Source organism: Nycticebus coucang, chromosome 5 (assembly GCF_027406575.1).
Source record: "Nycticebus coucang isolate mNycCou1 chromosome 5, mNycCou1.pri, whole genome shotgun sequence".
NCBI lineage: Eukaryota > Metazoa > Chordata > Mammalia > Primates > Lorisidae > Nycticebus > Nycticebus coucang.
In genome coordinates this window covers 20,337,743-20,363,928 of record NC_069784.1, presented here as the reverse complement: position 1 = coordinate 20,363,928, position 26,186 = coordinate 20,337,743, and the positions used below count along the sequence as shown (strand labels likewise).

Below are 26,186 nucleotides of genomic sequence, written 5' to 3'. Positions count from 1 at the left end.
TCACCAAGGTGGATAATCACCTCCACTTTGTCTCTTTCACATGGAGGCCTTTCCCGGACTGCCCTATATATAAAGTCAACTCCCATCACACCGTATCACCATTCCCTGCCCATGTGGCCTCAAAGCACTTCACATGTTTTGGTCTCTGTGTGTGTATACATACTGTATATATATGTAGACACACACACACACTTTTCTTATTTGTTTTATCTGTGTTTCCATTAAAGTATAACTTCATGAAGCAGGAGTTTGTATCCATTTTGTTTACAGCTGGATCCTGAGAACGTAGAACAGTGCAGTGAGTGCCAAGTACTCAACATACATTTGTTAATAAGCTAATATCTTTGGTCCTCCTCCGTTTACTCTCCCCATGCAATTAGCATTGATCACTTCCTCTTTCTTCACACTCATCCTGGTAGGCTAATGGGACATGTGCTCCCCTAAAAACCCTAGAACCTCCTCTGACTACTTTTGCCCATCTTCCTCCTACGTGTCCTATTATGCCTGTAGTTACACCCAGAATATTGGTGTTCTGAGAGCTTCGCCTTCTGTCCCTGCTTTTCTCCCATTTTATTCATTTTCTGAGCAAGCTGGGATCAAACCATCCCCACTGTTTCATTGCATTTACTATAGCATTTATGTCTAACGGTTCACACAATAAGTTGAGCTGCATATCAATTCACGTCAGCAAATACTTATTTAGTGTGTAGTATCTGCTGAGAATTGGATTCACATTGGTGAGAAAGTGGATGGGCCCATCCCCCCACCTAATTCAGCATGATAGGAACCAGCATGATAAACTCTACTAGTCTGACACCCTGGTATTCAAATATACATAATTCTATAGAATGACCTATGAGTATACCAGAAATTAAAGAAATTCAAAAATTCGGTGTGTACTAAAACCATATTTATATTTTTCTTTCCCTCACTTTTGACAATATGTACTGGTTACCCAAGCTAGAACTCTAGGAATCATGTTAGAAATCTCCTTCCAATTTTAATCTTTGTAACATAGACACAAAAACACACCTATGTATTTTTACAGTTAATGAAAAAGAGCTTACAAAAGGAGATGAGAGACAGAAAGCACGCGAACAAGTAAAGCAAAATCCCCCACTGCTCCCTAAGTTAACCCTGCTGAACCGGCTGTTGCAACCCCCTGAATCTGAGCCCTGTGTTTACACCCGCAGCTGCTGCTCTGTGTTCATTTGGGGGCTGGAGCCAACGGTGGAAGAGGGACGAGCCCGGATTTCAGAAGCTCGGTGAGGAGGAGCCCGCACTTTTCTCCCACCTCTTCTGCCTCAGCAAAACAAGGGGGAAAGAGGGAGGGAGAAAATGAAAAAAATAAAATAAAAAACCCCAGTCGTTTACTGCCGCCTCCCCCCAAACGCTTGCGCTTTCGCTTTCAGTTTGCTTCACTCCAGCCCTTCGGGTGACAATATAACACCCCGCCTGCTTTGAGGTTCTGAGAACAGCAGGTTTCCTGAGGCTCTTAAAGGCTGACTCAGGAAGAAAACTGGGGAGTGACAAGGGCTGCTGAGAACTGAGAACTTGTCCTCTGGCTGCTGAGTCGGCGCCACCGCCAGGTAAGGTCGCTCCCGAGCTTGCTTGCTTTTTTTTTTTGGAGACAGAATCTCATTATGTCGCCCTTGGTAGAGTGCTGTAGCGTCACAGCTCACAGCAACCTAAAACTCTTGGGCTTAAGCGATTCTCTTGCCTCAACCTCCCCAGTAGGCGCTCGCCACAACGCCCGGCTTTTGTTGTTGTTGTTGTCATTGTTGTTCAGCTGGCCCGGGCCAGGTTCGAACCCGCAGGCCTGGGTGTATGTGGCTGGCGCCGTAACCACTGTATTATGGGCGCCGGGCCCCAAGTTGACTTTTCGTTTATATTTGGGCGAACAAACATCCAAGAACGAATTCCCAAGGGGAGACGCCGCACGGGGATGTAGACGCCACACTAGGGGGTGACAGGGGTGACTGGAGGACCGCGCCTGTGGCCAGATTCTCTGCGACACCCGGCTATGCTCCAGACGTCTCAGAGTCTCAGTTTTTTCGTCCAGAGGTGGCTGCGAGCCGACAGCGCGCGATGTCCCTACGGTCAGCCGCTCCTGCTGGGACATCCACCCAGGGCTACCGCAAAGAGCCGGTATCCCACCCTTCTCTGCTGAACCCGGCTGAAGTCCTTTCTCCGGGGAGGGACCACCGCCCAGTTCCCGCACTCGCGCGCTGCTGGCGGGAAGGGGGTTTCCTCCCTTTTCCTTTCTCAGACGTTCCCTGGCTGCCCCTTCTGGACAATGGAGGAACTGAAGAGATCCTTACAGTGGGCAATTTCAATCCTTAAAAGTCTGACTCTTCCCATGGGGGTTAGGTGGTATCTCAGGGTACCTTTGATTTGCACGTCTCTGATGATTAGGGACATGGATATTTTTTGATACGTTTGTTGACCATTCGTCTGTCTTCAGTTTCTGTTCAAGTCTCTTGCCCACTTATAAAGACTTATAAATATTTTCCTTTCTTCTTGTCCATTGAGTTTTCTGTAGATTCTAGCTATCCTCTTTCTTCTTCAGATAAGTTTCTTTCAAGTCTCTTTTCCACTTATAAAGTGGATTGTTTGCTCTTGTCTTGTTGATTGATTTGACTTTTTTTTTTTTAGAGACAGAGTCTCACTTTGTCCCCCTTTGAGTGCTGTGGCGTCACAGCTCACAGCAACCTCCAGCTCTTGGGCTTAAGGTGATTCTCTTGCCTCAGCCTCCCAAGTACCTGGGACTACAGGCACCCGCCACAACGCCCAGCTATTTTTTTGTTGCAGTTTGGCCGGGGCTGGGTTTGAACCCACCACCCTTGGTATATGGGGCCAGCGCCCTACTCACTGAGCCACAGGTGCCTCCCTTTTTGATTAATTTGAGTTCTTTGTAGATTCTAGTTATCAGTCCTTTGTCAGATTCATACACTGCTGGAGGGATTGCAAACTAATACCTCCTCTGTGGAAAGAAGTATAGAGAATACTTAAAGAGCTGAAAGTAGACCTTCCATTTGATTCTGCAGTCCCATTTCTAGGTATCTAATCCAGAAGAAAAAACTCATTTTATCACAAGAACATTTGCTCTAGAATGTTTATCGCAGCTTACTTCACGACTGCCAAGATGTGTAAACAACTGAAATGCCCATCAACCCATGAATGGATTAACAAACTGTGGTGTATATACACCATGGAATAGTATTCAGCTACAAAAAGTGGAGATTTTACATCTCTTGTGTTTACCTGGATGGAGCTGAGGCGCCTTCTTCTTAGTAAAGTACACAAGAATGGAAAAGCAAGTATCCAATGTACTCTATATGAAACCAATAGAAAAAAAACTACATGCTCACATGAATGAAAATCACAAGTGTATTCACGTGGGGGACAGGGGGAAAGAGGGGAAGAAAGGGAGGAAGGAGGAGGATCAGTGACCTCTCACTTAATGTGCACAGTGTAAGGGTATGCAGCATACCCCCTGGATGAAGGGCTCAACAACAAGTTGAACTTTGCTTCGGAAACGCAAACAATGTAACCTAAATATTTGTGCTGTCATACTAATCTGAAATAATTTTTTAAAAAAGTTTGACTCTTGATTATTTTTCTTTGAGCTACATTTAACATCACAAAGATGCCACAAAGCTGCCTTGTATGGAATTTCTGTCTCACTCTCACTAATCAACTGTTTAAAATAACTTGAAGGTTTAATGCTGTTTGTTTATCATACTGTGGTTTTAATGTCTAAACCATGCGAGAACTGAAACCAAAAAATGTGTCATACTGGTTGAAAAAACAAGGTTGCAGGATTTCTTCTTTCTTTCTTTAAGTTAGGGACTTTCTGTGTTGCCTAGGCTGGAGTGCAGTGATATTATCACAGCTCACTCAAACTCCTGGTCTCCTGCTTTAGCTTCCAGTAGCTGGGACAACAGCCACCCACCAGCATACCTGGCTACTTTTATTTTATATGATTTTGGGGAGGCAATTCTAGCTCTGTTGTCCAGGCTGGTTTCCACGTCTGGCTTTAATCAATCCTCCGGTCTTGGCCTCCCTAATTGCTGGGATTACAGGCCTGAGCTCCACACTGGGTTCGGGCATTTTTAATTATTGCTCCAGATGTCTAGATGAACATTCAGTTTTGAAGACCATTGATTGCCTACCTACAACAAAAACAGCTGTCTTTTTCTACTTGTTTATTGTGGGTTTAATCCTATGCTAGACCTCATCCAACAAAATGATTTTCCGGTTCCACTCCAATGTCTTTGGGTGCAGTGTACACAAGCCTTCGACTTCCTCAGGAATGGATAAAATGAAAATACATATGACAGTAACAGTTATGGCTTCTAGGAAGGGTTTTCCAAGTGATCTCAAAAAGAAGAAACTTCAGGAATATGAATTATGTGCCTATCAATGTGATATGAAGATGACGTGCCTCTCATTGCATGACAAGAGGTTAGTGGCAATGCTGACGACTTTCTTTGGTCTCAAACGCAGTTCATCACTGGTTGCAGGAAGAAAAGCCTGTTCGATTTGAAAAGTTGGCACTTATTTTATAATACACGAAGTTTATGAGAAGAGAGGACAGAGCTGATCAGTTCTGGGCATGGTACAGCTTTATAAGGAGGTCCTACAAATGGTGGAAAAAGTTATTCTTTTGGCTATTGGAAGTTGCGGTTGTGAACTTTTACATCCTTTACTCATTGGCTTAGAATAAGATGGAGAAAAAGTGCAGACACACCTTTCTTACAGGAGAAATCTAATCACTGGGCTTGGGAGCAATGTGAGGGAGAGAAATTTAAGAAAGGAAGACCATCATCTTTTGACACTGATGGAAGTCTAAATGGGAAGATGCATTTGATAATGCAAAATGAAAAAAAGTCGGCCAAGGATTGCCTGGTTTGCAGCAGAAGAAATGAGAAAGGTGGAAAGAGAAACCATTTTCTACTGTGAGACACGCAACAGGACTTTGACTTCATCCTGGACATTGCTTCAAGAAGTATCACACTCAAAAAAATTATAAACAAAAATAAAAAAAACCACTTTATTCTGTGTAACCTAAACTGAGCTCATTTAAGTTGAGTTGATATTTGTTTTTCTCCTTTAAAACTATAGGATAATTACAAGTAAACCACCAACATCTTTCCTGCCCAAAATAAATAAGAGTTGGGGAGTATGCAGGTGGCAGAAAAATTGGATTGGAAAGGGTGGCTGATTGATGTGGAGACCTCACTATGCTTTGCATTGCACAAACAAACATAACTTTTTGAATTCGTCTATTCCCACATAATCCTGCTTTCAAGAACTTACAGAAATAGAAGTGAGAGTCTATAAAGGAAGTCTGGTAAAAAAACAAAGTCACGAGTTTTCTGACATAGAAATTTCTGATAGTTTCTATTTCTTGGTAATCTGGCACCTCACAGAACATACTGACACATTCTAACACACTGCCATCAAGTGTGGCTCATGCCTGTAGTCCCAGCACTTCTGCATTAGACCTTCATGCAGAACCAGCACTTTGGGAGGCTAAGGTGGAAGATGGGTTGCTTGAAGCCAGAAGTTCAAAACCAGCCTGAGCAGGACAGCAAGACAAGGTCACTCCAAAAACAGAAAAATTAGTCAAGTGTGGTGACACCTACCTGTAGTCTCAGCTATACAGGAAGGCAAGGCAGGCAAATGGCTTAAATCCAGGAGGTAGAGATTTCAGTAAGCTATGATGAGACTGGACTCTCTAGTCCGGACAACAGAGTGAGACTCTGTCTCTCCATAAATAAACAACAAACTAAAACAAAATGAAAACCAAACAACACCCCCTGCACATGCACGCACTGCCTATTCAATGTAGAAACTGGATATTAATCTTAAAATTTAAAATACTTATTGAGGGTTTACTTTTTATCGGCATTATAGTAATGAATCAGGCACTCATTATTGCTTACCTATAACACTGATAAGCAAATACTTATAACCTCAGGTTTGCAGAGGTAAATTCCATTTTCAAGGCCTCCCAGGTAATAGGCAATCTGAACTGAGGGTTTGAATTCCAGCAGTCTGACTCCAGGACTGTGCTGTGACATCCCAGGACAGCTCTGGGTCTCCCCCGACTCATCTGTGCGGTGCCCTCTTGCCAGCTCTTCCCACTGGGTCAGCTCCTGCCTGCTCATCCTCCTCATGAGCTACGTCCTTCACTTGCACCCTGGTGAGCAAAGTCACTGTTTCTGTCCAAGGTCAACTCACTTTCATTTAGAAATTACGCTTCTTGGCTTCTTAGATGCTCAGCTTTTATGCAATGCCATAGAGGATAAACTGTGAACCAGCAAGATTTTTTTTTTTTTTGACAGAATCTCACTATGTTGCCCTCGATAGAGTGCTGTCGTGTCAGCTCACAGCAACCTCAAACTCTTGGGCTTAAGGGATCTCTTGCTTCTGCCTCCCAAGTAGCTGAGACTACAGGTGCCCATCACAACACCTGGCTATCTTTGTTGTTGTTGTCATTGTTGTTTGGCAGGCCCGGGCTGTGTTCAAACCCGCCATCCTGATGTACATGGCAGGTGCCCTAGCCGCTAAGCTACAGGCGCTGAGCCAACCAGGCAAGATTTTAAGAGCATTATTCTGAGATATTTGCTACTGTTAATGACCAATAGTTATTCCATTTTACAAAAGATAAAACTGAGGCAGAGAGAAATTAACAATCTTCCCAAGGCTCACACCGCTAGTAGAGGATGGAAACATGAGAATGTTGCTGAATATTGTGTTGAAAAAAGAGGAACTCTCAATGCTCTTTCACTGCCCTATGTCTCCTTCATGCAGAATGTCACTCATAGACAAGGGACCATGGTAGATCTGGGGAAACCCTATAAAACCCTGGCTATGGGATGTTTTCTCTATTAGCCTGTGAATAAGACACAATTTTTTCTCTAGCTATGAAAAGTAAATCCTGAACCCATATATTTGTCTAGGTACTCGAAAAAAATCTATCCTGTTGTGTTTTAAGAGAGAGCTACATCATTTATCTTTTTCTTTTTTTCAGGATCATTCCTCTATCCAGCCTGCTCCTGCTTTGACCAGTTCACTAAGTTTATCCTGATCAAGGTCAATCAATGCTCACTTTCGCTTTGTCTCTTTCTCGGAGAAGCTTCCCTAACGAACTACCCTTCATATAAACTCAACTCTCTACACTTTCTATACCCATTCCCTGTATTTTCTCCTGAGAAATACCATTTTCTAGTATAAATATATAAATGTTTCTGTTTATTTGCTTTGTTACTTGTCCCCCCACCAGATAATAAATGAAGCTCCAATAGGCAGAAATTTGTATTATTTTGTGCTTGACACTGAGCACCCAGATCTGTGTCAGGCACATGGTAGGTATTCAATAATATTTCTGAAAGTAAGGAGAGAACAAATTCCTTTGGAATGCCAAAACCTTTTCTGACAACTCCTCATTTCCTCCATGTCACAGTCCTACTCTGTTTGTCCCCCAATTTTAGTATCTTGAGGTTCTCCTTCTATTCATTTTAAGATCCCTGGGGTGAGGCTCTTTAGGGTTTTTGTTAGAATCATGAGATAATGTTTCTTTAGGAAACATACAAAACACAGGAAATGGATGTGTACCTTCTGCGAGCAGAAAGCTGATAGGCATGTGCTTTGGGTAACCACTGCAGATGACTGCAGGCTCTTGCATTCTACTGAGTGGTATTTCTGGGTTTGCAGGGTACCATGGCATCTGACTCCACCATGAAGGCCCCCATTTGTCTAGTGGAAAACTCACAAGAGAAGATGATGGTGAATCCAAAAGCATTACAGATTCTGAACAACATTTCTCAGCCTGTGGTGGTGGTGGCCATCGTGGGGCTATATCGTACAGGAAAATCCTATCTCATGAATCGTCTTGCAGGACAGAAGCGGGGTGAGTGTGGTCCTGGGGCAGGAGCTATTTCCTTATCACCAGGGATAACACAAGCAGATCACACCTCCTCTATGGTCATCTTAAAGAAGAGCACGACTCTTCCCTATGAAGAAAATTTCTAATTATCCCCGCCAAATTTACAATCTGAACCCCAAGATGTCCACAAAATCTCACTCTTGTTCAGTAGTGAATAATTCTAATAATCCTATCAAAGGATCTGCTCTTCTGGTCTTCTCCATCCCATCCACTCTCACCTGTTCAGGAGCTCAGCTGCTGCAGGGGTTCCTTTTCTTTATCTTACACCACTTTTGTTCAAGGTACGTTGTCATTGCCAATAGCACACAAATGTAATTTAATACATCCTGTTTATAAATATGGATCCTTGTATATTTCATACATAAATTTAGCTACTGTCCCTTTTTTTTTTGTTCCTTATCATAATAAAATTTTGATACATTACGCCCCCTTCTCTTCCTCTATTTGGTCTTTCTAGTATGTGAACTACAACACGTGGAGAAGAGTCCATATACCATACGTGTGAGACAAAGCTAGTGAATACACCTGTGTAATCACTTGTCACTTCAAGAAATAAAACATTACCAACCCAAAGGCCAAAAATCAAACCCTCTCACATCTTCACTAGAGTCCTCCTGTATTTTGGTAGTCAGAGCACTTCATCCACTCTCACTTCTTAAAAATGGTTCTTCCTTTAAAATTTTATATAAGGGGAATTATACTTTATATGTTCTTGGGTACCTTGCTTCTTTTATTCAATAAGAAGTTTGTAAGGTTCTTCTACTTGTCATATACATCTGAAAGTTATTCATTTTGCTGCTGGATAGTATGTCACTGTTGGAGGATTCATGTGCCATTTATGAACATTGGCATTATTTCCAGGTTTTGTCATTAATGAATAACGCAGTTGTGAATATTCTTGGATTTCCCTCCTGATGAAAGTGTATAAAAATTCCCTTGCGTACTATGCTGAGAAGTGAAATTTCTGGATCAGAGAGTTTTTTCAACCCTATAACAGCTAGCATTAAACAGCTTTTTTGTTTGTTTGTTTTTCTGTTTTTTATTGTTAAATCATAGCTGTGTACATTAGTGCAATCAAGGGGTACAATGTGCTGGTTTCATATACAATCTGAAATATTCTCATCAAACTGTTCAACGTATGCTTCAAGCATTTTCTTAGTTATTGTATGTAGACATTTGTATTCTGCCTTTAGTAAGTTTCGCCTGTACCCATTCTAAGACGCACCATAGGTGTGGCCACACCCATTATCCTCCCTCCACCCTAACCTCCCCTTCCTTGGCCCTTTCCTCATAGTCTTGTGCTATAGTTGGGTTATAGCCTTCATGTGAAAGCTATAATTTAGCTTCATAGTAGGGCTGAGTACATTGGATACTTTTTCTTCCATTCCTGAGATACTTTGCTAAGAAGAATATGTTCCAGCTCCATCTATGTAAACATGAAAGAGGTAAAGTCTCCATCTTTCTTTAGGGCTGCTTAATATTCCATGGTATACGTGTACCACAATTTGCCAGTCCATTCCTGGGTCAATGGGCACTTGGGCTTCTTCCATGACTTAGCAATTATGAATTGGGCTGCAATAAACATTCTGGTACAGATGTCTTTGTTATATTGTGATTTTTGGTCTTCTGGGTATAAACCTAGTAAAGGAATTATAGGATCAAATGGCAGGTCTATTTTTAGGTCTCTAAGTATTCTCCAAACATCCTTCCAGAAGGAACGTATTAGTGTGCATTCCCACCAGCAGTGTAGAAGTGTGCCCTGTTCTCCACATCCACGCCAACATCTCTGGTTTTGGGATTTTGTTAAGTGGGCTCCTCTTACTGGGGTTAGGTGATATCTCAAAGTAGTTTTTATTTGCATTTCTCTGATGATTAAGGATGATGAGCTTTTTTTCATGTGTTTGTAGATAGTGCATCTGTCTTCTTTAGAGAAGTTTCTCTTCAAGTCTCTTGCCCACCCTGAGATGGGATCACGTTTTCTTTTCTTGCTGATACGTTTGAGTTCTCTGTGGATTCTGGTTATTAGACCTTTATTGGAGTTATAACCTGCATGTATTTTTTCCCATTCTGAGGGCTGTCTGCTTGCTTTACTTACTATGTTCTTGGCTGTGCAGAAGCTTTTTAGTTTGATCAGGTCCCAGTAGTGTATTTTTGATACTGCTTCAATTGCCTGGGGAGTCCTCCTCATAAAATATTCACACAGGCCGATTCCTTCAAGAGTTTTCCCTGCACTTTCTTCAAGTATTTTTATAGTTTCATGTCTTAAGTTTAAATCTTTTATCCAGTGAGAGTCTATCTTAGTTAATGGTGAAAGGTGTGGGTTCAGTTTCAGTCTTTTATAGGTTGCCAGCCAGTTCACCCAGCACCATTTGTTAAATAGGGAATCTTTTCCCCACTGAATGTTTTTAATTGGTTTGTCAAAGACCAAATAACGGTAAGTAACTGGATTCATCTGTTGGTTCTGTATTCTGTTCCAGACATCTACTTTTCTGTTTTTGTGCCAATACCATGCTGTTTTGATCACTATCGATTTATAGTACAGGCTCAGGTATGGTAGCATGATTCCTCCTGCTGTGTTTTTATTGCTGAGTAATGTTTTGGCTATTTGAGGTTTTTTTCTGATTCCATATAAAATGAAGTATTATTTTTTCAAGATCTTAAAAATATGACAATGGAGCTTTAATAGGAATTGCATTAAAATTATATCTTGCTTTGGGTAGTATAGACATTTTAACAATGTTGATTCTTCCCAGCCATGAGCATGGTATGTTTTTCCATTTGTTAACATCTTCAGCTGTTTCTTTTCTTAAAGTTTCATAGTTCTTTTTGTAGAGATCTTTCACATCCTTTGTTAGGTATACTCCCAAATATTTCATCTTCTTTGGCACTACTGTGAAAAGAATAGAGTCCTTGACTGGTTTTTTTTTTTGGCTTGGTTATTGTTGGTATATATAAAGGCTACAGATTTATGGGTGTTGATTTTGTAGCCTGAGATATTGCTCTATTCCTTGATCACTTCTAAAAGTTTTGTAGTAGAATCCCTAGTGTTTTGCAGCTATACGATCATATCATCTGCGAAGAGTGAAAGTTTGATCTCTTCTGACCCTATGTGGATACCCTTGATCGCCTTTTCTTCCTTAATTGCAATGGCTAAAACTTCCATTACAATGTTAAAGAGCAATGGAGACAATGGGCAACCTTGCCTGGTTCCTGATCTAAGTGGAAATGATTTCAATTTAACTCCATTCAATACGCTATTGGCTGTGGGTTTGCTGTAGATGGCCTCTATTAGTTTAAGAAATGTCCCTTCTATACCAGTTTTCTTAAGTGTTCTGATCATGAAGGATGCTGGATATCATCAAAAGCTTTTTCTGCATCAATTGAAAGAATCATATGGTCCTTATTTTTTAGTTTGTTTATGAGCTGAATTACATTTATAGATTTACGTATATTGAACCAGCCTTGAGACCCTGGGATAAAGCCCACTTGGTTGTGGTGTATAATTTTTTTGATGTGTTGTTGGATTCTGTTTGTTAGGATCTTATTGAGTATTTTAGCATCAATATTCATTAGTGATATTGGTCTATAATTTTCTTTTCTTGTTGGGTCTTTCCCTGGTTTAGGGATCAAGGTGATGTTTGCTTCATAGAATGTGTTGGGTAATATTCCTTCTCTTTCTATATTTTGGAAGAGGTTTAGTAGTATAGGTACTAGTTCTTCTTTAAAGGTTTGGTAGAATTCTGACGTAAAGCCATCTGGTCCTGGGCTTTCCTTTTTAGGGAGATTTTGTATAGTTGATACCATTTCAGAACTTGATATAGTCCTGTTCAACACTTCCACTTTATTCTGGCTAAGTCTTGGTAGGTGGTGTACTTCCAGGTATTGGCCGATTTCTTTCAGATTTTCATATTTCTGAAAGTAGAGTTTCTTGTAGTATTCGTTAAGGATTTTTTGAATTTCTGAGGGGTCTGTTGTTATTTCATCGTTACCATTTCTAATTGATGAAATTAGAGCTTTTACTCTTTTTTTCCTGGTTAGGTTGTCCAAAGGTTTATCTATTTTATTGATCTTTTCAAAAAACCAACTTTTGGATTTATTGATCTGTTGTATAATTCTTTTTTTTTCAATTTCATTTAATTCTGCTCTGATTTTTGGTTATTTCTTTTCTTCTACTGGGTTTGGTGTTGGAATGTTCTTCCTTCTCCAGTTGCTTGAGATGTCCCATTCAGTTATTAACTTCCTCTCTTTCCGTTTTCTTGACGAAGGTTTGCAGTGCTATAAATTTCCCCTTGCAGTATCCCAGGGGTTCTGGTAATTCATGTCTTGATTGTTGTTTTGTTCCAAAAATTTGGTGATTTCCTTTTTAATCTCGTCTATAACCCATGTATCCTTCAGCATAAGGTTGTTTAGCTTCCATGTTTTTGCAGGTTCCAGTTGTTATTGAGTTCAACTTTTATTCCATGATGGTCTGAGAAGATGCAAGGAATAATTTCTATTTTTTAAAATTTGCTGAGGTTAGATTTGTGGCCTAAGATGTGGTTGATTTTGCAGTATGTTCTGTGGGCTGATGAGAAGAATGTGTATTCAGTTTTGTTGGGATGAAATGTTCTGTAGATATCTGTTGAGTCCAGATGTTGAATGGTTGAGTTTAAATCTAAAATTTCTTTGCTTAGCTTCTTTTTGGAGGCTCTATCCAGCACTGCTAAAGGGGTGTTAAAATCTCCAACTACTATGGAACTAGAGGAAATCAAGTTGCTCACGTCTGTTAGAGTTCCTCTTATAAATTGAGATGTGTTCTGGTTGGGTGCATAAATGTTAATAATTGAAATCTCATCATATTGAGTATTACCTTTAACAAATATGAAGTGTCCATCCCTATCCTTCCTTGTTTCAGTTGTTTAAAACCCTATTGTGTCTGCAAAAAGGATTGTAACACCTGCTTTTTTTCTGCTTTCCATTTGCCTGGAGTATAGATGACCATCCCTTCACCTCGAGTCTATATTTGTCTTTTAATGTAAGATGCAATTCTTGTATGCAGCAGATATCTGGCTTGAGTTTTTGCATTTAGTCAGCCAACCTGTGCCTGTTTAGAGGACAATTTAAACCATTCACATTAATTGAGAATATTGATAAGCCTTTCGAAAGTCTGGTGGACATTTTTAAACCTTTTGTGACTGTGGAAGTTGGAATTTGATCAACATTTTCTGGGTGGGTTTACTTTTGTGGTGGAGGATTACGCTGGTCTTTATGGAGGATAGGTCTGAGAATATCCTGGGGAGTTGGTTTAGTTATGGCAAATTTCTTCAGAATGTCATTGAAGTATTTAATTTCTCTGTCATAAATGAAACTCAGTTTAGCTGGGTACAGGATCCTGGGTTGAAAGTTATTTTGTTTTAGGAGATTAAAAATCAATGACCATCCTCTTCTAGCTTGAAAGGTTTCAGCAGAGAGATCTGCAGTTATTCTAGTATTCTTGCACTTGTAGGTGATGGTTTTCTTTCGTCTGACTGCTTTCAGAATTTTCTCCTTCATATTAACTTTAGTGAAATTGATTATGATGTGTCTGGGGGATGTCTTATTTGGGTTGAGTCGTGCTGGAGTTCTGAAACTGTCTGCTATCTGAATTTCAGAATCTTTTGGCATGTCTGGAAAGTTCTCCTTCATAATCTCATGGAGAAGAGACTCTGTGCCTTGTGAAGCCACTTCATCGCTTTTGGGGATCCCTATCAGATGAATATTGGTTTTCTTCTAATTATCCCAGAGTTCTCTGAGAGAGTGATCTGTTTTTGCCCTCCATTTCTCTTCCTCTTCGAGAGTTTGGGAGCGTACGAAAGCTTTGTCTTCAATGTCAGAAATCCTTTCTTCTGCTTGCTCCATTCTGTTACTGAGGGTTTCTACTGTGTTTCTCAGATCTTTGAGGGCTGCAACTTCTTGTCTCAAGGTTTCAAAATCTTTGGTCATTTGTTCTTTGAATTTGTTGAATTCTTGAGATATCTTTTGGGTTACTGCTTGGAATTCTAATTTGATCTTATTTGCTATCCAGATTCTGAATTCGATTTCTGACATCTCAGCTATTTGTTTGTGCATGGGATCTTGTGCTGTGTCTGCCCCATTCTTCCTTGGGGGAGTTGATCTACTCTGATTATTCATATTGCCAGAGTTTTTCTGTTGATTTTACCTCATGATTGTTTTTCTCCATTGCCTCTGGCCGTCCTCAGAGTTGGGGTGGTGTCTCTCCAAGATTATACCCCAGCTATTATTGCTGGCTCTTTGTAGGGAGTGACCCTGTGTAGTTCCTCTCGGGCTGCCCAGCCAGGGAGTTCTGGTTGTGGAGGCAGCTCTGCAGTGTGACACACCCGGATCCAGCAACAGGGTGGGAGGTGGTGTACACAGTTCTGGGAGTACCTGGTGCCCAGTGACTTTGGCACAGAGAGCCCAAGGCTCCAGCAGTCTCTGGCCAGGAGAAGGGCTCTGCACAGAGGCAGGGAGGACTCCATAGGGCACGTGGTTACCAGAGTCCCTGGCCAGACGAGCAGGCTGGTGTGGAGGCAGGGAGAGTACAGGAGGGAGGAAACAGGGTTCCGTGGCTCCCGCAGTTCCTGGTCAGGGCATGCGGAGGCCCGGCAGGCACAGCTCGTATGGAGGTCCGGGCAGCACCAAGCCCAGGTGTTTGAGGTTGCTATGAGCTGTGACGCCACGGCACTCTACCCAGGGCAACAGCTCGAGGCTCCAGTGTGCCAAAACCAGTCTCACTCTGCCACTGAGGGTTAAGGCTGTAAGGCAGCTCAGTCCCTGTCCTTAGGCTGCTCAGTCACTAGGTTACTAGCTCCCACCCGATCCTTGCTCTGTGACCCTGAGGGTGGAGCTTGCCAGGGCAGTTCTCTCAAAATGGCTCCCTATGGCCCACAGCCGAACACTATTAGCTCCATCCAGCTCAGCGGCTCAGTCTGGGGAGCTTTTGAAACTTTATGTGCAATTTACATACTTATAAGCAGTAACTGAGAATTCTGAAAAATTGAGAATTGAGAATCCTACAAAAATTTAGTAACATTTTAGTAACTTTTGTGGATCTGTACTTATAGAGTTCAAGGTTATTTATTTCACTATAAATAAGTTTATGCATCTTTTCACAGATTTATTCTCAATTTGTATTTCCTATTTTGTGATATATTTTTTATCCCTACCAGGCTGTCTCTTTTGGTTCTCATTCACTTTTAAGACGATCTGCCTGTGGTTCTGTTAAGTGATCCTGTCTTTAAAAACCATGCAGCTATTTTAGCCCTTAAAGTCTCACTTCCTCTCTTACTCAGCAGCTTAGCAGCAATCTCAGTCTACTAAACAAGGTTAAGAAAGAACACAAATTTGAGGAATTCCTAAGCGTATGTATATATATGTGTATATATATATATATGAAGATTGGATTGATTATTTTTGCTGAAATTGAAGCAACCCTTTCCCCCACCTGGCATTTACTTTTCTACAAGTTTAACCAATGTAAACTCTGTGTCCCCTGGTCTGCCTGCAGTCACTGTTGTTTCTTCCCTTTCCTGCAGGCTTCCCTTTGGGCTCCACGGTAAGGTCTGAGACCAAAGGCATCTGGATGTGGTGTGTCCCCCACCCTTCCAAGCCGAACCACACCCTGGTCCTTCTGGACACCGAGGGCCTGGGCGATGTGGAAAAGGTAAGGCAGAGAATCTTCTCTGCTCATGATGGTTCTCCTATATTTTTCTTGGACTTTTAAACCTGCTTTTCAAATACTGAAGATCATATTGTGGCTTCAAAATCCTTGTCTTATGTGTGTGTGTGTGTGTGTGTGTGTGTGTATTTAATTTTATTTTAATAGATGTAGAGATAAAATTTTTTTTATTACAAGTCAGAATTGTATAGTGGAGAATTTAATGGGAACTTTTTGTATCCGTCACCTGAATAGCTCTGTACATCATACTCAACAGGTGATTTTTTTATCCTTTACTCCCTCCTACTCTCCCCCTCTTGTGAGTCACCAGTATTTAAGTCAATCTGTCATGCATGCCCATTGCTCAGCTCCCACTTTTGAGTGAGAACATGTGGTATTTAGTTTTTCTGTTCCTGGATTACTTCACTCAGGATAATGGCCTCCAGTTTCATCCACGTTGCTGCAAAATGTACTATTCAATTATTTTTCATTTCTGAGTAGTATTCCATGCTGTACGTATGTGTGTGTTTGTGAGTTTATACCACTTTTTAACCCAAATGTCAGTTGATGGACACTTAGGTTGATTCCATGTACATGTAATTGTTTATTGTCCTGTGATAAATGGGTTCAAATGTCTTTTTAATAAAATGACTTTTTCCTTTTGGTAGATCCCCAGTAATGGTACATCTATTTTTAGGTTTTGAAAATCACTATTTTTCAGAGAGGTTGTACTAATTTATATTTTTACCAGGAAAGGTTGAGAACTCTCTTTTCACTGCATTCACGCCAACATCTGTTGTTTGTCCGCTTTGTAATAGTGGCCATTCTGAAAGGAGTAAGGCAGTATCTCATTGGGTTTTGATTTGCATTTCCCTGATGACCAATAATGTCCAGCATGTTTTCAAATGCTTATTGGTTATTTGTTTATCTTCTTTTGAAAAAGTCTCTTCATGTCTTTTGTCTATTTTTTAATGGGATTATTTGTTTTTTTGCTGATTTAAGTTCTTCATAGTTTCTGAATATTAGTCATTTTCAGATGTATAGTTTTCAAGGATTTTCTCCCATTCAATAGGACAGTGTTTTTCAACCTTTTTTTTTTACCTCACAGCATACTTAAACCTAGAGGGAAACTTCCATGGCACACTTAAATTACGTTGATCAAAAAAAAAAAAAAAAAGGGAGAGAGAGAGAGAGAAAAAAAGAATAATATTCTTACTGACTTTTGAACTTCTTTTGAAAATAATTTAATTTACATGTGAAACTTAGTAAATGTAGAATATAATTGTCTTAACACAATAACTAAGAAAATGCCAGGAAGGCTATGTTAACCAGGGTGATGAAAATGTGTCAAACTGTTTATAAAACCAGTGTATGGTGCCCCATGATGGCATTAATCTACACACATATGATTTAATATTAATAAAAAAATAATAAAATAAAAAAACCCCAAAAAACAAAAATCATCTTAAAAATTTTCATGGCATACCTAAGATCCTCTCACAGCACACCAGTTGAAAATCACTGCTACAGGATGTCTGTTAACTCTGTTCAATAATTAATTTGCTGTCCAAACTTTTAAGTTTATTTAAGCCCCATTTATTTTTGTTTTGGTATCATTGGTTTCTAAAGTCTAAGCCATAAATTCTTTACCTAGGCAAGTGTCAAGGATAGTTCCTCCAGGTTTCCTTCCCATATTTTAATAGTTTCTTACCTTACCTTTAAGTCTTTAATTCACCGTGAGTTATTTTTTGTATATGATGAGAGACAGGGACCCAGTTTCATTCTTCTGCATGAGGCTCTCCAGTTTTCTCTGTTACTCAGCTACAGCACAGCTGACGTGTGAATGAACAACCATATGAATGAATGAAGAGTAGTCTCCTAAATCCTTTTATGAAACATGCATTTTAGGGTGACCCTAAGAATGATTCATGGATCTTCGCCCTGGCTGTGCTTCTGAGCAGCACCTTTGTCTACAACAGCATGAACACCATCAACCACCAGGCCCTGGAGCAGCTGCAGTATCCTTCCAAAATGTTCACTGAGTTTATTGGAATGGAAATTGACACTGGGTCTTCTTGGCTGAGACTCCATTGTCCTTGTTGAGGAAGAAAGGACACAGGGTAAAGGCAACATTTGTGAACTTTGTGTGTAGGGGCAGTGTGGAGATTGTTGTGTAGGGTGCTTCTCGTTCCTTAGCTAAGACTCCAGCTACGTGACTGAACTAACAGAGCTAATCAAGGCAAAATCCTCCCCAGGAACTGATGGAGCAGGGAGTGCCGCTGAGTTTGTAAGTTTTTTTCCAGACTTTGTTTGGACTGTACGGGATTTTGCTTTGGAGCTGAAGTTAAATGAACGTGTCATCACAGAAGATGAGTACCTGGAGAACGCCTTGAAGCTGATTCCAGGTATTGGATGGTGGCCTGGGGAGGGGAAGTTTCAGTAGCAGGGGTGGGATCAAATAAGCCCAGTCATTCAGCAGCTTACATCAGTGTTTGCAGAAGACTGGTGTGAGGCCCATGGTAATGGTTATTGGTGATGGACAGCTGGTTGGGGTTTTAGTAGTCATTACCACTTGAAAATTTCCAGAAGCTGGCATTTAAATTTACTGAGGAAATTTAGGACTTAATGTTATTTCAAATAATTTTAGAACAGTCAGCATCATGAAAGAACCACTTCAGCATTGCCATCACTACTTTCATGTCTTAAGACTCACATATTTATGTTACTTATTACGTCTAGTGTTCCTCTTACTCAATGTGGAAAAAAAACGGTTCATCTGTTTGTATGTTGGTAAACACAGAATCATAAGAAATGAAATGACAAAATTTTGAAAATACATTTTACTCAGTATATCTTACCAGTCTGGATAGTTAAGTTCTCAGGGAAAAGGATATTTATGCACTAAATGATTCCAAAATAAGTAAAATGACACTTATATGTGCTTCCAATGAGACTGTCAAATCCTACCTTTTTCATTTCTGTATTATCACCTTCTTTCTACAGCCTTATACAATCTGTTGTCAATCTATCATAAAGTTATTACATGGATTACATTTAGTGGAGTAGATAACTGATGACAATCTGGAATCAATTTTTGTTCATTCATTTATTCATCCTTTCAACAAGCCTTTATTCAGAAAAGATGATATAGGACACAGAATCCCTCTGGACAACAATGTCAAATCCAATATATTCTGACATAGAAAAGTGAGAAAAATGAAGAATTCTCCAAATTCCATTTAGATTAACTTTACTCTAGACTTTACCGCTAAAGGATTCTCTTAACATATTTATGGTGTTGGCTTGGTGCCTATAGCTCATTGGCTGGGGCGCTGGCTACGCACACCGGGGCTGGCAGGTTCAAATCTGGCCTGGGCCAGCTAAACAACAATGACAACTGCATCAAAAAAATAGCCGGACGGTGTGGCAGACGCTTGTAGTTCCAGCTACTTGGGAGGCTGAGGCAAGAGAATCGCTTAAGCTCAAGAGTTGGAGATTGCTGTGAGCTGTGACACCATGGCACTCTACTGAGGGTGGCATAGTGAGAGTCTGTCTCAAAAAACCAACCAACAAAAAAACCGCCATATTTATGGTGTTCATAATTTTTTGACTCTGATTTTGATCCATTTTTCATTACTAACATGGGTATCTTCTGTCCATCTCATGAGATCATTTCCAACATCATCTTATAGCATTAGTTTGCTTTAAGCCCCAGATTCCATTTCTAACGTGGGACTGTCATATCAGAAATGTATTTCTGACAAATGTGTGATTAATCAATCACTCAAAAACATTTAAGAAATAGTCTATTCAAAGCCACCATTCAAAGACTGAGGAATCCAACCATAAGTTTTTTAGTTGTCATCTGTGCCTCCTTTTTTAGTACATTATTGCTTCTCACCCTGTACAACAGTAGTTGGAGAGGATTAGAATCAAGCTATTTTGTATGATTGGATAAAAGTAGATTTACATGGCAGAGAGCTGCACTGATGCAGTGATCTTTGGAACAGTCCTCAGCACTGACCCTTGCCTAGAGTTTGTTCTTGACCGGGCACTCTTTTTATAATTCCGCAGGCAACAACCCCAAAATCCACAATTCCAACATGCCTAGAGAGTGTATCAGGCGTTTCTTTCCCAAACGGAAGTGCTTTGTCTTTGACCGGCCTACCAGTAACACAAAAGATTTACTTCATCTGGAAGAAGTGCCAGAAGACCAACTACAAAGGAATTTCCAGGTGCAATCAGAAAATTTCTGTTCTTACATCTTCACCCACGCAAAGACGAAGAATCTGAGAGAGGGTATCACTGTCACCGGGAACCGTGAGTCTCTTTCTACCCACAGCTGGACTCTGTGGTCCAGTGTGTGAGATGAAGCTGGGATGCCTCTGTGGGTTGGTCAATAATTTTGTTTACTTCTGAATAAAGATGTGGAGAAGCAGATCTTCATGCCACACATGCAAATGCACATTTCTGTTCTTTTTTGATTTCTTTATTGTGTGAAGAAAGTTTAATCACATTTTTAATGTTCATTTTTAAAAATTTCAGATTAGAATCAGACATTTAGGTTACATTGTTTGCATTTGTTAAAGTCCAAGTTGTAGTTGAGCCCTTCACCCAGTAGGTGGGCCTTTTATCCCAATGTTGTACCCATTAGACAGTAGTTTACCAAACTGCCTCTCTCCTTCCTTCTCCCCCTACTTGAATTTAATTGTGTTTTTCTCTTGTGAGGACGTATAGTTGCTTGTCTGTTGGTTTCCTATTAGTATTGAGTACTTTGTATACGTGCTTTTCCATTCTTGTGAGACTTTACTGAGGACGATGTTCTCCAGATCCTTCCAGGTAAACACAGGACATGTAAACTCTCCGTCTTTCTTTATGGCTGAATAGTATTCTGTGTTACTCAGATACCACAGTTTATTTATTTATTCATGAGCTGATGGGCCCTTGGGTTGTTTCCACATCTTGGCGGTTGTGAATTGAGGTGCCATAAACATTCTAGTGCAAATGCCTTTATGGCAAAATAACTTTTTTTCTTCTGGGTAGATACCCAATATTGGGATTGCAGGGTCAAATGGAAGGTCTTTCTTTTAGCTCTTTGAGGATTCTCCATATATCTTTCCAAAAAGGATGTATTAATTTTTAGTCCCCCCAACTATATATAAGTCTTCCCTTCTCTCCACACCCATGGGAGCATCTGCAGCTTTGGGATTTTCTGATGCCGGCTATTCTCACTGGTGGTAGGTGATGTCTCAGGGTGGTTTTAGTTTTCATTTCTCTGATTATTAGGGATGGTAGGCATTTTTTCATGTGTTTGTTCGCCATTGTGTCTTCTTGGGAGAAGGTTCTGTTTATGTCTCTTGCCCAGTTATAAATGGGATTGTTTGCTATTTTCTTGTTGATTACTTTGAGTTCACTATAGATTCTGATTATTATCCCTTTGTGAGATTCATAAGGTGAAAATATCTTCTCCCATTCTGAAGGCTATTTGCTTTAATCGTTGTACCCTTAGATGTGCAGAAGCTTTTTAACTTGATCATGTCCTATTTATTTATTTTTGTTGTTGCTATGATTGCCAATAGGGTCTTCTTCATAAATTTTTTTCCCAGGCCAATATCCTGAAGAGTTTTTCCCACACTTACTTCTACAGGTTTTATCTTTTCTTCTTTTAGATTTAAATCTTTTATCCATCATGAGTCAATTTTTGTAAGTGTCAATCTTTTATGTGTGGCTAACCAGTTCTCCCAGCACCATTTATTAAACAGGGATTCTTTTCCTGAGTGTATGCTTGAGGCTGGTTTCATCTCTAGGTTTACCCCTCTGTTCTATAGATCTCTGTCTGTATTTTTGTGCCAATGCCAGCTGTTCTGATCACTGTACACCTAAAGTCTGGCAAAGTGATGAGTCTAGATTTATTTTTATTTCTAAGAATTAAATGCATATTTCTTAATTAAAGTTTCCTTGTGGGTATTTATTGAGGCCTAATACATCTCATGAACTTAATACATGGGTATTGTAAGCACAAACTGTTGTCAGGAGAGAAATTTGCTCGATGAGGAGACATCCTACAGGATGAATGTTTCTCAGTGAAGAGAAGACATTTTATACACTTACATCAGTCAGAAAATAAATAGAAGGCCATGAGTCTCATGAAAGCTCATTGAGAGTTTGAGAAACAAACTTAAACATCACTAAGAACAGGAATGGTGTCCTGACATGAGACCTGTGCATTCACCCAGATCTTATGCTGACATGACCAAGCTTGTTTCAATACTCTATGCTCTTGTCTTCAAATTCCTTATGATATTTCTTATAATGGGACTTGAATTTTTATTTGGAAGTAGGACTCATACATTATGTAATACAATTCCCTTGTTTAATACATTTACTTATATTTTGTTCAGATGGGAAATTATTTTTTCCAGGAAACTTAAATATATATAGTAGAACCCCCATAGTTGACCATGTCCTGACATTGACCACTTCAAGTTGACCCAATTTTCATAGACTGAACATGCACCACCTATACATATATTAGGGCTAATTTCTTCTGTTGACCACCTCTGTATATTGACCAGTTTGTAACAGTCCCTTGGGGTATTCAATTTACAGAGGTTTTGCTATATTTTGCAGTGAATAATTTAATTTTGTAATGGGGTGAATTCAAGAGCCATAAAAGAAATAGTGAATTGGAAAAGCAGTTGTGTTACTATAAACAGCTGGATTCATAAAGCAACATGAAAAAGGAAGAGCAGGGGGAGGAAGAGGAGAAAATGTAAATAAAGATTTTGTAATTTTTAGAATGTGATTCTTAAAATTTGATAAAAAGTTAAGTATAACTTTCTATTTGTTCCCTAAATGTATGCCATTCAGGGCTGGGGACGCTGGTGGTGACCTACGTGGATGCCATCAACAGCGGAGCAGTGCCTTGTCTGGAGAATGCAGTGACAACGCTGGCCCAGCGTGAGAACGCAGCAGCTGTGCAGAGGGCAGCCGACCACTACAGCCAGCAGATGGCGCAGCGAGTGCGGCTCCCCACGGACACGCTCCAGGAGCTGCTGGACGCGCACGCGGCCTGCGAGAGGGAGGCCATTGCAGTCTTCATGGCGCACTCCTTCAAGGACGACACACGGGAATTCCACAAACAGCTCGTGGTACTTTTAGTATATTCTGGCCCTCATGAGTGATGCCTAAACTTGACCTCTGTGACCCCATACTTCATATTCCCTTTTTTTTTATTAAGTCAAATACACATAGATCATGAATACATTAATGCATATGTGGGGTACAATGTGTTGATTTTTTTTATACAATCTGGCGTAATTAGATCAAATCAATCAATATAGCTTTCACCTCATTTACTTGATTATTGTATTAAGACATTTATGTTCTACACTTGACAGATTTGACTTGTACCCATTGTCATATGCTCCATAGGTGTGGTCCCGCTTTTTATCCTCCCTCTATCAAACCTTCCCCCTCCCTTCCCTTCCCACTCCATTTCTCTCCTTCATCCTGGGCTATAGTTGTGTTCTGTCTTTCATAAGAAAGTGCAAGTAAATATGAGTAGGTTTCATAGAATTGAAGGAACCTGGGTTCCTGCCAATGAAAGGGCTTTTTGAGCTACAGATTACACTTTTTCTAAAAGAAGGTCATTTTTATTATTGCTTCAAAGCAATTTACCATAAGTTTAGCAACTTATTTACTTAATTAATTAAAGACAGAGTCTCAGTCATCTAAGGTAGAATGCCATGGTGTCAGCCTAAGCTCATACAGAAACCTCCAACTCTTGGGCTCAAACAATCTTCATAATGATGAAATCCAGCTGGACTATAAAATTATAGTGAAAAAAAGCAAAATAATTTTTTTTCTTAAATCCTCACATAGTCCAACCTCTATTGAAAGAATGCACAGATGCTTCATACTCTGTTCAGAATAGACTTAACTCCTTTACTGGGGAATTAATTTGCCATGTATATATATTTATCCATAGCAATCTATGATTTCCTTGGAAATTTTACTTCTAGCAATAATTCAGCTTCCTATTGCTCCTATTTGGATACTGCCTCCCTGATAATCATTCTATAGCTCATTGAATAGTAGAGTTTATCTGTCACCTTATAATTTTACAGATATTGGGTGTAATTAAGAGAATTACAGAGGAATTCCCAGAGGAATTAAGTGACTTTTCAGAAGTCATGCACAGAGATGATCAGACCTGGGATGGAATTAAGTATTCTGTGACCCACATCCCAGTCCAGTGTAAGACCATGAGACTGTCTCCTCTAAAAGGATCACACGTGGACTTTCCCTTCAAACAGCTTCTTTCTATTCCATTTCCCTACATTTTTCTGGCAGGTAGCCATAGAGAAAAGGAAGGAAGAATTTGTGCTGCAGAATGAAGAGGCATCTGTCAAATATTGCCAGGCTGAGCTTAAGCATCTTTCGGAGCCCCTGATGGAAAGTGTTTCGAGAGGAACTTTCTCTGTTCCTGGAGGACACAAGCTCTACTTAGAAGCAAAGAAAAAAGTTGAGCGGGACTATGAGCTAGTGCCCAGGAAAGGAGTTAAGGTGAGGAGTAGGGGCCAGGGGGATGGACACCAGAGGATAGTCAGAGGGTCTTTGTTGCCCCTTCTGGAAGTCTAAGACCACAGCGCCATTTGTGGAATGAAGGCAGAACACAAGGATACCTGGGAAGGGGACTGCTGGCGAGGGTCCTCATGTCTCCATAAAGAACTCAGACCTCTTGTTCGGGCTGGGGAAGGACAAAACACTGTGGGATCCTAAGGAGGATACAGCATTTCCATACTTAATTTTGTAGAACATTACTTTCCTCATTAGAAGACAATATCTTTGCAGCCTCACCGATCTTACTCCTTCTTGGTTCCTCAGGCAAACGAGGTTCTCCAGAACTTCTTGCAGCAGCAGGTGGTTACAGAGCAATCCATCCTGCAGGCAGACAAAGCCCTCGCTGCTGGAGAGAAGGCCGTAGCAGGTGAGGGGCAGGGCTCAGCTCTCACTGGGTGGGCAGGTTCCTGCAGTGCCCTCTGCCTGGTCGGACAGAAGGATCTTCCTGACACCAGAAGCTTCATCCTGCTAGAGAACACGTGCTCTGCTAAATCTTACAGCCACAAGGAGAGTTGGGGCTTCACATCTGGCCAGTCACTTCCTTTCCTTTGTAGTCTGAAACACGCTCTGTCTGACGTGGCTGGTGGAGAATTCAGATATTCCCGATCGTCTACCTCTCTGGGTTTTTAAAAGTCATTTGGTCTCTGAGCTCAGGAGGCTAGAACTCAGGCAGGTAGAACTCAGGCCTGACTATAATTTTCTTTCCTCTGTAAAATCTTCGTGAAACAGCGGAACAGGCCATGAGGGAGGCAGCTGAGCAGGAAGTGTTGGTGCAAAGACAGAAACAGGAGGAGCTGGAGCAGAAGATGCAGGCTCAGGAGAGAAGCTTCCGAGAAAACATGGCCCAACTTAAAGAGAAGATGGAGAGGGAACAGGCAGACCTGGTGAGAGAGCACGAAAGGATGCTGGAGCACAAGCTGCAGGTGAGTCTGGACGAAGCCTAACGACGCTGGGTGGGGGCGGGGGGACTGGTTCCTCGGGAAGCCTGTAAGTCTGCAGACTCCAGCACCTTCTGTAGCGTTAGCCCTTGGAGAGCACACGGGACATCCCAGGGTGCTAGCTGCTGGGTGTGGAGACTGTAGGATGCTCTCACCATGCCCCAGTGAACAGGTTTAGTCTACAGGTCCTTCAGATTCCCGACACCCCCATCAGAGAGACCTGAATTAGATCCATCTGATCTGAAGGTAGCAGGTTTGGCCTGATGTGAAATGAGGCATGCTGAAAGCTGTGAAATTGCTTCATGTTTCCATTTCTACCTGATCCAGCCCATATGAGAGTAACATGCATTCTTTGTCCCAACCTGTAGCATTGTATCCAGGGTCAGCAGTTCCCAGTATCTGTGAGAGGAGCCTGGCCCTGCTCCTCGGAGTAACTGAGCATTAGTTAGAATGAAAGCTGCATCCCTCTCAAAGCGCATTCCTTGTATGGGAGGAAAACTCCTCTCCTCCTTCCAGTAAGGCAATGTCACAAAGGTACAAGCCATAGACGCTCCTACTGCTCATGTCCAATCATCTGGAAATTTTGGACATACTCATCAAAGAGTCGTAAGTTGTCAGCAAAATACACACAGGCTTAAGTAATAAAATGTCAGGTACAAAACTCTGACTCTTACAAATTGGGGATTCTCAAAAGTGGATTATTCCTCCTTTACAGCTCCAAGAAAAAATGCTTAATGAAGGAGCTAAGAAGCAAGCTGAGGAGTTAAAGAAAGAGATAAGCCAACTAAAAGAAGAGATGGAAAGAACTGAGAAGGAAAAACCCTCAGTGTTTTCGAGGATCCTCGATACAGCGGCCGACATTTTTATTGCAGCCCTACCTGTACCTGCTAAGCTACTTGGTTTAGGGATGAAAATTTTGTCCCCATTTACTAAATGAATAGGCTGAATATTCCTCGCAAGGAAATTATAAAATAAAGTTTCTTTGTTATAA

General features: G+C 40.8%; 1 protein-coding gene across 3 annotated transcripts; it reads left to right on the top strand.

Annotated features, from left to right (window-relative positions):
- Positions 1-1,328: 1,328 nt before the first annotated feature.
- On the top strand, positions 1,329-26,186 carry LOC128585997 (guanylate-binding protein 4-like). 3 transcript variants are annotated; one of them, XM_053591460.1, is made up of 12 exons: positions 1,329-1,589; positions 7,043-7,104; positions 7,726-7,921; positions 15,511-15,638; positions 17,541-17,650; positions 17,841-18,037; positions 19,707-19,952; positions 22,503-22,783; positions 23,988-24,200; positions 24,522-24,624; positions 24,987-25,180; positions 25,911-26,186. In XM_053591460.1, exons 3-12 carry the CDS (start codon positions 7,732-7,734, stop codon positions 26,130-26,132), a joined length of 1,884 nt encoding a protein of 627 aa, XP_053447435.1. In that variant the 5' UTR covers positions 1,329-1,589; positions 7,043-7,104; positions 7,726-7,731; the 3' UTR covers positions 26,133-26,186. The 3 variants fall into 3 exon arrangements, with proteins under 3 accessions (XP_053447435.1, XP_053447434.1, XP_053447436.1); XM_053591459.1 differs by lacking the exon at positions 7,043-7,104 and having other exon boundaries at positions 1,330-1,589; XM_053591461.1 differs by lacking the exons at positions 7,043-7,104; positions 7,726-7,921 and having other exon boundaries at positions 1,330-1,589.

What these genes read in the sequence shown, in the direction of transcription:
- LOC128585997 (XM_053591460.1), top strand. Translation starts at nt 7,732, where the DNA reads ATGGCATCTGACTCCACCATGAAGGCCCCCATTTGTCTAGTGGAAAAC. An exon ending in CAGGCCCTGGAGCAGCTGCA is followed by an intron (nt 17,651 to 17,840) that starts GTATCCTTCCAA and finishes CTAAGACTCCAG; the next exon opens with CTACGTGACTGAACTAACAG. An exon ending in TGCCCAGGAAAGGAGTTAAG is followed by an intron (nt 24,201 to 24,521) that starts GTGAGGAGTAGG and finishes TTGGTTCCTCAG; the next exon opens with GCAAACGAGGTTCTCCAGAA.